The 12,533-nt window shown below is 42.7% G+C and overlaps 1 protein-coding gene across 1 annotated transcript in view; it reads right to left on the minus strand.

The window, feature by feature from the left end:
- Positions 1-12,533, minus strand: part of LOC311100898 (slit homolog 1 protein-like) — a gene marked incomplete at both ends in the record, with an annotated part of 199,253 nt that overhangs the window by 30,631 nt on the left and 156,089 nt on the right. Inside the window, 7 exons of the mRNA XM_084141886.1 lie at positions 69-318; positions 537-674; positions 782-875; positions 1,092-1,329; positions 1,895-2,019; positions 5,973-6,136; positions 8,815-8,886. Of these exons, the coding sequence (XP_083998012.1) occupies positions 69-318; positions 537-674; positions 782-875; positions 1,092-1,329; positions 1,895-2,019; positions 5,973-6,136; positions 8,815-8,886 (1,081 nt within the window). The remainder of the gene's footprint in view (positions 1-68; positions 319-536; positions 675-781; positions 876-1,091; positions 1,330-1,894; positions 2,020-5,972; positions 6,137-8,814; positions 8,887-12,533) is intronic.

Here is a 12,533-nt window from a genome sequence, read left to right on the forward strand (position 1 = left end):
GTGTGTGTGTGTGTGTGTGTGTGTGCGCACTGTGTACACATTTAGCCTGTGCGTGTGTGTTACAGTACCTGCAGTGAGATGTTAGATACCTGCAGTGTGATGTTAGCCTGGGGCCAGTTCTTGAGGTCAGAGAGCAGCAGGTAGGAGTTTCTGTCTACAAAGTTAACGCTGACCAGCTTCTCACAGCGAGGCCCTCCGAATCCAGGGAGACACTGGCACAGTGCCCGGCCTGCCCGCTCCACACACGGGGCACCGTTCTGGCAGTCTGCCAGGTCACACAGAGACCGCGGGGAGGGGGGCACCTCACACAACTGACCACTGCGGGAGGAGAGGGAGGGGAAGTTGCGAGGAGAGAGAGAGAGAGAGAGGTCAGTAAGTCAAAATGATAGATTCAGAGATGTTAGAAACTTCACCGCTGATAAGAAGAAGTAGTAACCTTATACCACAGATGGCTTGATAGTGTTCTAAGTTGTGTGTGAGTTCTAAGGTTTCTGTATGTGTGTGTGTGTGTTTGTTTGTGTGTGTTTGTGCCTCACCTGTAGCCATCGGGGCAGGAGCAGGAGTATCCGTTGAGTTGGTCGACACACTGAGCTTTGTTCTGACAGCGATTCTCCTCACAGTCATCGTAGTCCACACTGCAGTCATCACCGACGTAGCCCGGAGAACACACACACCTGCAACACACACAAACGTTAGCATTAGCCCACTGAGCTTAAGCCTAGGCATTGACAACGCAAATCTTTATGTCTCACATACACAAACGTTGACATTGTGTACTCACTGGGGTCCAGTAGACGTGATGAGACAGGTAGACTGGTGTTGACATGGATTGAGACCTGGAGCACACACATCCTCCATCTCCTCACACACCTCCCCTAGAGAGAGAGAGAGAGAGAGAGAGAGAGAGAGAGAGAGAGAGAGAGAGAGAGAGAGAGAGAGAGAGAGAGAGAGAGAGAGAGAGAGAGAGAGAGAGAGAGAGAGAGAGAGAGAGAGAGAGAGGGGTATTACATTTATGGATGATAAATTGCAACCCAATAGGTCAACTCAACAGCAATAGAGAGAAGGCTGGTCTATAGTGTAAAGTGTGTTACCTGTGTAGTAAGGTGGACAGAGGCAGGTATAGTTGTTGACTCCATCTATACAGGTAGCTCCGTTTTCACAGTCATTATCTTCACAGTCATCTATGTTGGTCAGGCAGGTAGGACCGTCAAAGCCAAAGGGACAGGCACAGCGGTATCCCCCCTCCTCCTCCTCATTGATTTGGCAAGTGCCCCCGTTGACACAGGGGTTACTGACACACACGTTCAGAGAAGTCTCACAGTTCCTACCCTGCAGACCCAGAGAAAAGTTCAGTGGTCACCAACCAACCCTATTCCTGGAGATCTACAGTGTCTGTGAACAAACTGATTACACTAATTAACTCATGTGCAGTTAATGCATGTTCATGAGTTTCAAGTTATTTCATTTTCATCAATGGAATCAGGAAATAAATAAAAATTAAAAACAGAAATAAAAAAAGCTGGGCTGGAACAAAAGCATGCATAAGCTGAACAACAGGCTTTATAATGTCAGAAGTGGAGAGGTCACGACCTTATGCGTCAACAGCCACAAATACAAGTAAGGACTCAATTCAATCTATATCGCCGAAGTTCAGCGCTATAGTGCGCTTGAAATCTAAAGGTAATTTCAGATTGAGCCAACATATGCAGCGTTTACCGTGAATGCATTCTCCACTAACGCGAGAACATTGCCTTTAAATTTCAATCACTTCGCAGATATGGATTGAATCGAGCCCTACGTTAGCCTAAGTATGTGTTAGAGCTGGACTTGAACAAAAGCCTGCACAACATGGCGAGAAGAACACTGCAGGTAAATGGTTAATGTGAGATCTCACCTTGAATCCAGGAGGACAGCTACACCTGTAGATCTCTGCCAGATCACTGTGACAGATCCCCTGGTTGACACACGGGCTGGACAGGCATGGGTTACACTTGGCCAGGACGCCACTGTCCACCTCACCTATACACACACATTTTTTCGTTTTAGATTATGATTATCTTTCCTGTTCAATTGGTATTTGGTATTTTATTAGGATCACCATTAGCTTTTGTGATAGCAGCAGCTACTCTTCCTGGGGTCCACACAAAACATGAAACATGACTTAATACAGAACATTAATAGACAAGAACAGCTCAAGGACAGAACTACATAAATGTAAAATGTCACACATAGCCTACATATCAGTACAGCCAAACAATATCTAGGTCAAATAGGGGAGAGGCGTTGCCGTGCGGTGTTGCTTTATCTTTTTTTTAAAGGTTTGCTGTTCACTTGTTTGTGTAGGGAGTTCCATGCAATCATGGCTCTATATAATACTGTACATTTTCTTGAATTTATTCTGGATTTGGGGACTGTGCAAAGACCCCTGGTGGCATGTCTGGTGGGGTGTATGTCAGTGCTGTGTATAAGTTGACTATGCAAACTATTTGGAATTTTCAACACATTAATGTTTCTTATAAAAACAAGAAGTGATGCAGTCAGTCTCTCCTCTACTTTTAGTCAAGAGAGACTGGCCTGCATAGTATTGATGTTAGCCCTCTGATTACAGTGAAGAGCAAGACGTGCAGCTCTGTTCTGGGCCAGCTGCAGTTTTTCTAGGTCCTTCTTTGTAGCACCTGACCATATGACTGGACAATAATCAAGATAAGATAAAACTAGAGCCTGCAGGACTTGATTGTGTGGTGTCAAAAAAGCAGAGCATCTCTTTATCACGGACAGACCTATCCCCATCTTCACAACCATTGAATCAATATGTTTTGACCATGACTGTTTATAATCCAAGGTAACACCAAGTAATTTGGTCTCCTCAACTTGCTCAACTGCCATATTATTCATTATCAGATTCAGCTAAAGTCTAGAACTTAGGGAATGATTTGTACCAAATACAATTCTTAGTTTCAGAGATGTTCAGGGCTATGTTCATTTTATCACTAGCCACCCATTCTAAAACTGACTGCAACTCTCTGTTTAGGGTTGCAGTGAATTTCACTAGCTGTGGTTGCTGACACATAAAGGGTTGAATCATCAGCATACATAGATACACAGGCTTTGTTTAATGCCAGTGGCAGGTCATTGGTCAAAATAGAAAAGAGTAGAGGGCCAAGAGAGCTGCCCTGCGGTACAACACACTTTACATATACAGTGCCTTCAGAAAGTATTAATACCCCTCGACTTATTCCACATTTTGTTGTGTTACAGCGTGAATTCAAAATGGATTACATTTTATAAAATTCTCACACATCTACACACAATACCACATAATGACAAAGTGAAAACATGTTCTTAGAAATCTTAGCAAATGTATTGAAAAAGAAATACAGAAAAATCTCATTTAAATAACTATTCACACCCCTTTGCTATGACACTCTCCGAGATAGAATTGTGATGAGGCATATACAGTACCAGTCAAAAGTTTGGACACACCTACTAATTCCAGGGTTTTTCTTTATTTTTACTATTTTCTACATTGTAGAATAATAATGAAGATATCAAAACTATAAAATAACACATATGAAATCATGTAGTAACCAAAAAAGTGTTAAACAAATCAAAATCTATTTTATATTTGACATTCTTCTAAGTAGCCACCCTTTGCCTTGATGACAGCTTTGCACACTCTTGGCATTCTCTCAACCAGCTTCATGAGATAGTCACCTGGAATGGATTTCAATGAACAGGTGTGCCTTGTTAAAAGTTAATTTGTGGAATTTCTTTCCTTCTTAATGCATTTGAGCCAGTCAGTTGTGTTATGACAAGGTAGAGGGATATACAGAAGATAGCCCTAGTTGATAAAAGACCAAGTCCATATTATGGCAAGAACAGCTCAAATAAGGAAAGAGAAACGACAGTCCATCATTACTTTAAGACATGAAGGTCAGTCAATCCGGAAAATTTCAAGAACTTTGAAAGTTTCTTCAAGTGCAGTCGCAAAAACCTTTAAGCGCTATGATGAAACTGGCTCTCATGAGAACCACCACAGGAAAGGAGTTACCTCTGCTGCAGAGGATAAGTTAATTAGAGTTAACTGCACTTCAGATGGCAACCCAAATAAATGCTTCACAGAGTTCAAGTAACAGACACATCTCAACATCAACTGTTCAGAGGAGACTGCGTGAATCAGGCCTTCATGGTTGAGTTGCTGAAAAGAAACCACTACTAAAGGACACCAATAAGAAGAAGAGACTTGCTTGGGTCAAGAAACACAAGCAATGGATGTTAGACCGGTGGAAATCAGTCCTTTGGTCTGATGAGTCCAAATTTGAGATTTTTGGTTCCAACCGCCATGTCTTTGTGAGACGCAGAGTAGGTGAACGGATTATCTCCGCATGTGTGGTTCCCACCGTGAAGCATGGAGGAGGAGGTGTGATGGTGTGGGGGTGCTTTGCTGGTGACACTGTTAGTGATTTATTTAGAATTCAAGGCACACTTAACCAGCATGGCTACCACAGCATTCTGCAGCTATTCGCCATCCCATCTGGTTTGGGCTTATTGGGACTATCATTTGTTTTTCAACAGGACAATGTCCCAAAACACGCCTCCAGGCTGTGTAAGGGCTATTTGACCAAGAAGGATAGTGATGGAGTGCTGCATCAGATGATCTGGCCTCCACAATCACTCGACCTCAACCCAATTGAGATGGTTTGTGATGAGTTGGACCGCAGAGTGGAGGAAAAGCAGCCAACAAGTGCTCAGCATATGTGGGAACTGTTGGAAAAGCATTCCTCATGAAGCTGGTTGAGAGAATGCCAAGAGAGTGCAAAGCTGTCATCAAGGCAATGGGTGGCTACTTTGGAGATTCTAAAATATATTTTGATTTGTTTAACACGTTTTTGGTTACTACATGATTCCATATGTATTATTTCATAGTTTTGATGTCTTCACTATTATTGTACAATGTAGAAAATAGTAAAAATAAAGAAAAACCCTTGAATGAGTAGATGTGTCCAAACATTTGACTGGTACTGTATCTGGGGAAGGGTATAAAACAATTTCTAGGGTGTTGAAAGTTTCCAAGAGCACAGTGGTCTCCATCATTGGGAAATGTAAAAACCAGGCACAGTTCATCACCCATCTAACACCATATCTACCGTGAAGCATGATGGTGGCAGCATCATGCTATTGGATGCTTTTCACCGGCAGGGTCTGGGAGTCTGGCAAGGATAGAGGTAACAATGAATGTAGCCAAATACAGGCAAATCCTGGATGAGAACCTGCTTCAGAGTGCAAACGATTGTAGACTGGTGCAAAGATTTACGGTCTGACAGGACAATGACCCCAAGTATACAACCAAAGCAACACTGGAAGGGCTTCAGAACAAGAATGTCAAAGTCCTTGAGTGGCCCTATGATCTATGGAAAGACTTGAAGATTGCTGTTCCCACCTGGTCCCCATCTAACTTAACAGAGCTTGAGAAAATCTGCAAGGAAGAATGGAGAAAATCCCCAAATCCAGATGTGCAAAGCCGATACAGACATATAGCCAAGACGACTTAAAGCTGTAATCGCTGCCAAAGGTGCTTCTACAAAGTATTGACGCAGGGGTGTGAATGTTTATGTAAATGAGATGCAGTATGTCTGTATTTCATTTTAAATACATTTGCTGAAAATTCTAAAAACATGTTTTCACTTTGTCATTATGGGGTATTGTGTGTAGATGGGTGAGATTTATTTTATTTTATTCCATTTTGAATTCAGGCTGTAACACAACAAAATGTGGAATAAGTCAAGGTGTATTAATACTATCTGAAGGCACTGTATACAGTATACTGTATAGCTGGATCTACACAATAATTACCATGGGACATGAACGGATGAAAACATCTGAGAAACTGATTGATTTTGGAGAAAATAGTTAAGGGGAATCCCTGGTTCCTTATTAAACGAAATTAAACTAAATGAATTAACCCATCTCACCGTGGCACTCAAACTTCTTGGCAGGGGTGGTGAGCAGCAGCTTTCCCTCCATGCCCGTAGGTCCGGCACAGCGGGCGATGCCAGGCTCCTTGTAGCCCGTCTTCACCCAGTCAGACAGCCAGAGCAGACGGCAGTCACAGTACAGGGGGTTGGCACCAATAGCCCTGAGGGTGAAGGGTCAGAGGTTAAGGGTCAGGGACAGGCAGTGGTGGAAAAAGTACCCAATTGTCATACTTGAGTAAAAGTAAAGATACCTTAATAGAAAATGACTCAAGTAAAAGTGAAAGTCACCTAGGAAAAATACTACTTGAGTAAACGTATTTGGTTTTATACTGAACAAAAATATAAACGCAACAGGCAACAATTTCTACGATTTTGCTGAGTTACAGTTCATATAAGGAAATCAGTCAATTGAAATGAATTCATTAGGCCCTAATCTATGGATTTTACATGACTGGGCAGGGGCGCAGCCATGGGTGGGCCTGGGAGGGCATAGGCCCACCCACTTGGGAGTCAGGCCCACCCACTGGGGAGCCAGGCCCTGCCAATCAGAATGAGTTTTTCCCCACAAAAGGGCTTTATTACAGACAGAAATACCCCCCCCCCCTCCCACCCCTTTCCCCCCCGCAGGTGAAGAAGCCAGATGTGGAGGTCCTGGGCTGGTGTGGTTACAGGTGGTCTGCGGTTGTGAGGCCGGTTGGATGTACTGCCAAATTCTCTAAAACGACATTGGAGGTGGCTTATGGTAGAGAAATGAACATTCAATCATCTGGCAACAGCTCTGGTGGACATTCCTGCAGTCAGCATGCCAATTGCATGTGGCCTTTTATTGTCCCCAGCACAAGGTGCACCTGTGTAATGATCATGCTGTTTAATCAGATTCTTGATATGCCACACCTGTCAGGTGGATGGATTATCTTGACAAAGGATAAAATGCTCACTAACAGGGATGTAAAAAATGTGTGCACAACATTTGAGAGAAATAAGCTTTTTGTGCGTATGGAACATTTCTGGGATCTTTTATTTAAGCTCATGAAGGATGGGACCAGCACTTTACATGTTGTGTTTATATTTTTGTTCAGTGTAAATATACTTGAGTATCAAAAGTAAATGTAATTGCTAAAATATACTTAAGTATCTAAAGTTAAAGTTAAAGTGTAAATCATTGAAAAAATAAAATGACTAAAATGTAAATGTTAAATGTAAATTTCCAATTCCTTATATTAAGCAAGCCAGACGGCACAATTTTTAAATATATTTTTTTATTGGATAGCCAGGGGCACATGCCAACACTCAGACATCATTTACAAACGAAGCATGTTTGTTTAGTGAGTCAGCCAGATCAGAGGCAGTAGGAATGACCAGGGATGTTCTCTTGTTTAAGAATGTAGTGGAGTAAAAGTAAAAGTAGTAAAAAATATAAATAGTAAAGTACAGATACCCTCCAAAAACTACTTAGGTAGTACTTTAAAGTATTTTTACTTAAGTACTTTACACCACTGGGGACAGGTAAAGGTCAGTCAGAGGGTTGGCACCAATCATCTTGAGGAATCAATCCATCAACCAATTAATCACGGCAGAAAGAAGGATGCATTTTCAGATTCATGAGGGCAGAGGTTCACTAGATGTACTTCTCTATTTGACCAGCAGGTGTCTCTCTCATCCTTCAGATAACACAGAGCTACACTCAACTGTTACAGTACAGTACTTCTAGAAAGGGAACCAATATTTATAATTAGGTTAAGGGTAGGGTTAGGGTTAAGGTTAGGGGTTTGGTTAAGGTTAGTGTTAAGGACGGGTCAGTTATAGATTTTGGCTATTCGGGCTGTCAATGGGATGCTGGACAGAAAATTCCCCTTAGTCTCTCCTTTCTAAAAAAGGACCAGCAATTTTACCTCCTTGAAAAGTTTGTTTGATGAAAACTATCTCTAATAAAATGACTTTTGGATAACTTATTTGACAGACTGGGGGTTGAGAAACACTGCCCTCAATCATAATTTTACATTGTGCCTGCATGAATCGATGTAGGCACAGTTATGCACAGTCAAACAGTCACACACACACAAACACACACACACACACACACACACTGCTTGATTGAAGCTGTTCCATTACTTCGAATAACAGGCTCATGTTTCAGTTCAGTCCAATAGCTGACATCTGACATCTGCTAACATGAAAGCCACGACTGTGGATCAATGTATTCCGAAGACAAGCAACCCCCACTAAATTCTCTAGATCTTTCTCTTACCTCATCCCCCCAGTACCTTCTCTTACTCTTTACCTCATCCCCCACTAAATTCTCTAGATCTTTCTCTTTACCTCATCCTCCACTAACTTCTCTTTCTCTCTACCTCATCCCCCAGTAACTTCTCTAGATCTTTCTCTTTACCTCATCCCCCAGTACATTCTCTTACTCTTTACCTCCTCCCCCAGTAACTTCTCTAGATCTTTCTCTTTACCTCATCCTCCACTAACTTCTCTTTCTCTCTACCTCATCCCCCACTAACTTCTCTAAATCTTTCTCTTTACCTCATCCCCCAGTAACTTCTCTAGATCTTTCTCTTTACCTCATCCTCCACTAACTTCTCTTTCTCTTTACCTCATCCCCCAGTAACTTCTCTAAATATTTCTCTTTACCTCATCCCCCAGTACCTTCTCTTTCTCTCTAGACAAGATGTTTATTTGTTTGTGTTTACTTCTTTGCGTGTGTGAAAGGTGTATTCATGTGTGGATTGGTATTACTGGTACCCATGTGTATCTGTTTGTGTTTATTGAGCATGCTCCTGTGTGTGTGTTTGTGTGTGTGTCCATGCGTGCGAGTGTGCGTGTGTGTACTCACAGGTGAGACAGAGAGGCCACATCACTGAAAATGCCGTCAGGAAGCTCGGAGATCTCGTTGCCATGGAGAGACCTTAGAGACGACAGACAGAGTGGGAGGTGAACACAGAAATACCTCAACTAGATCGGCTCACACCATTCTGTTCCAATGTCATAAATGTCGGATAAAATGTTTTATAAAGTCGAATGTTTCGATCTCACAGAATAATATCCACTAGATCTATTCATACGTTTCTGTAGTCAAACAATGCCGGGTCCTGTTGGAGTTAGTTGCAGTGGCACTGAGGTCTACAGGGAAAGAGGAGTGCATGGAGAGAGCTCCCCTCTGAATCAGCTAGCTACAGTTGTCTCTCTAGTGACTGCTGCAGCTTTACTGTCTGTCTGTCTCTCTGCAGCAGGTCTGGGCAGGGGAAAGGTTGGCTCTATGGTTGCTATGTGGGGCTCAGGGCTGGCTGGCAGAGACAGACATAGGGCTGCAGTGGAATCCAGAGTGGCTGGTGTTGGGTTACTGAACTGAGCACTGAGCAGAGCACCTAGGCCATGATTACCAGACAGGGTGGCAGGGCTATGTGAGCTAAAGGGGACAGTGAGTATAGAGGAGGGGGGTCTTTGAGTAAGGGAAGGGGGAGTTTGAGCTCTGCTGTCTGTGGTGGGGAATTGAGGGGGGGCGTGAGGGGGGGTCTGTCAGAGTCCCAGTGCCAGGGCTGCTTCCTTCCTCATCTTTCATCGAGGTGATTGGGTGACGAGCCACTGGGTTTACCGATACATACACACACACACACGCATGCCGGCACGCACAAACAAACACACACACATACACACACATAGTCACACACACACACACACAGGGCTTAATGGCAGTAAACACAGGGCTTGAATGGCAGTAAAATAATATGGCTTTCCTAATCTGTCAGACCATTACCAACAGTCTCTGTGTCTTTGGCTAAACACCAGATACCTACTTCTAATACCATTGGACCCCTGGCCCTGCTTGGCTACTGGCCAAACTAATGAACACCCCTTAATGTATCCCTTCTAACCCTCATTCGCTATAGCCCCTACTGACACCCCTTAATGTATCCATTCTAACCCTCATACGTTAAAGCCCCTACTGACTGAACACCCCTTACCAAGGCAGGGGGTTAGGGCTAAGGGTATAGGTAGGAGAATAATTTACAGTGGGCAGTTGGCCAGTAGCAATGTCTCAGAGAGAGAGATAGGAGAGAGGAGGGGAGGAGCCAGGGAGTCTCTGTGAGAGAAACATGATGGTTAGTAACACATTGCTCTCACAGCCTTCTCCTGTCTCTGACTCCCCTTTAACTCCCCTTTTGACTCCCCTTTAACTCCCCATTGACTCCCCTTTACCTCCCCTTTAACTCCCCTTTACCTCCCCTTTAACTCCCCTTTACCTCCCCTTTACCTCCCCTTTGACTCCCCTTTAACTCCCCATTGACTCTCGCTCTCTCTCTTTCTAAACCCTTTGTTGATCAGGCCACAGTTTTGAAATCTCATAGCCATCACCCTTTCTTTCTTTCTTTCTTTCTTTCTTTCTTTCTTTCTTTCTTTCTTTCTTTCTTTCTTTCTTTCTTTCTTTCTTTCTTTCTTTCTTTCTTTCTTTCTTTCTTTCTTTCTTTCTTTCTTTCTTTCTTTCTTTCTTTCTTTCTTTCTTTCTTTCTTTTCACTTTCTCTTTCTCACCCCACACTTTTTTTTGCCACACCCTGGCGCTGTCTCGACACACTCCCTTCACACCTAATACCCAACACACACACACACACACACACACACACACACACACACACACACACACACACACACACACACACACACACACACACACACACACACACACACACACACACACACACACACACACACACACACACACACACACACACACACACACACACACACACACATACACCTAATACCCAGAAGGCCAATTAGAGGCTTATTAATCCTCAACCAAAACCACAATAATCTTCATACACGCACACACACACACACACACACACACACACAAACACCACACCACATGAAACTTTTTGCACCTCAGTGTGCTTTCTGTGAAGGGGAGACTAAAACCAACTTTGAACTCTGAACCCCTTTTAGAGTCTAACAGTTAAAACTTTGAAATGTCTCGCCTGAGACACTTTCTGTCTACGCCCCTCTATCCTCCCTTTAAAAAAAAGAAGAATGAGGTTACAGCTGACATTTTATAGGAGGGATTTGATTGATCAGACCAGCCGTAAAGACATCAAAGTTTTCTGTTTAATTTCTGACTCCTGTTCAACTGAGACAATAAGGTGGTCCTAGAGAGAGAGGAGGTGTGCGTGTGTGTGTTCATGTGTGTTTGAGGGGGTGTCTGCATACTAACATAGGGCATAAGTTACAAATGAAGCAGACTTATATGGCGCGTGAGTGAAATTTACCAGGATTCACGGGCATATAGCTTCATTAAGACCAAAGCCAGCAGCTGGGAGCAGAAATACAGTATGAACAATTGATCATTCAGCTGCACTGTGATTCTGCTGGTAAAAACAGGACCAAGGCTTTGTGTTTCGTAATGATCAATGAGGCTGAGTCTAATTCTGCAGTAAAAAGCAGCTTTGTGTAGTTCTTTGTTGTGAGCAGTGAAAGACTGCCTGGTAAAACACATGGAAGTCTGACAAGTCTGATGCTGAACTCGCATGATAAGTAACCTAGGCCGTCATTGTAAATAAGAATTTGTTCTTAACTGACTTGCCTAGTTAAATAAAGGTACAATTTGATAAGTAACCTTAGCTTGAAGACTTGAAGACTGCGTTAGCTCCCTGATAAATAACCTTGGCTTGAAGACTGCATTAGCTCCCTGATAAGTAACCTTGGCTTGAGACTTGAAGACTTGCGTTAGCTCCATGATAAGTAACCTTGGCTTGAGACTTGAAGACCTACGTTAGCTCCATGATAAGTAACCTTGGCTTGAAGACTGCATTAGCTCCCTGATAAGTAATCTTGGCTTGAGGCTTAAAGACTTGAAGACCTGCGTTAGCTCCATGATAAATAACCTTGGCTTGAAGACTGCATTAGCTCCCTGATAAGTAACCTTGGCTTGAGACTTGAAGACTTGCGTTAGCTCCATGATAAATAACCTTGGCTTGAGACTTGAAGACATGCGTTAGCTTCCTGATAAGTAACCTTGGCTTGAGACTTGAAGAATTGAAGACCCATATGTTTTTTTCCCGCAAATATATATACAGTGGGATATATACATCTGGATTTTTGTTTAAGATTGCGTCTCTCACAGTTGAAGTGTACCTATGATAAAACATTACAGACCTCTACATGCTTTGTAAGTAGGAAAACCTGCAAAATCGGCGGTGTATCAAATACTTGTTCTCCCCACTGTATATACATACACATACATACATACACATACATATACATACATATAAATACATATACATACATATATATATATCCTTAAAAAATGTATTTCCCTTTATTACTTTCCAACCCCACCACCCCTCCCCTAATTGGAGTAAACTAGTGAAAAACAACGCTTAGGCCTCTACTTCTAGCTTATACATACTATATACATTTTTGGACACAGTCAATTTACCAATAATTCTATTTTGTTTGTTTTTACTCCAGAACTTCCTCTACCCTCAAGCTCTCCGATAATTTTCATGATGTCCATCCGGTTTGCTTATATACGCCATATCTTTCTAACTGTGCTCTTT

The sequence above is a fragment of the Coregonus lavaretus genome (genome assembly GCF_964263955.1).
Source record: "Coregonus lavaretus genome assembly, chromosome: 25".
NCBI lineage: Eukaryota > Metazoa > Chordata > Actinopteri > Salmoniformes > Salmonidae > Coregonus > Coregonus lavaretus.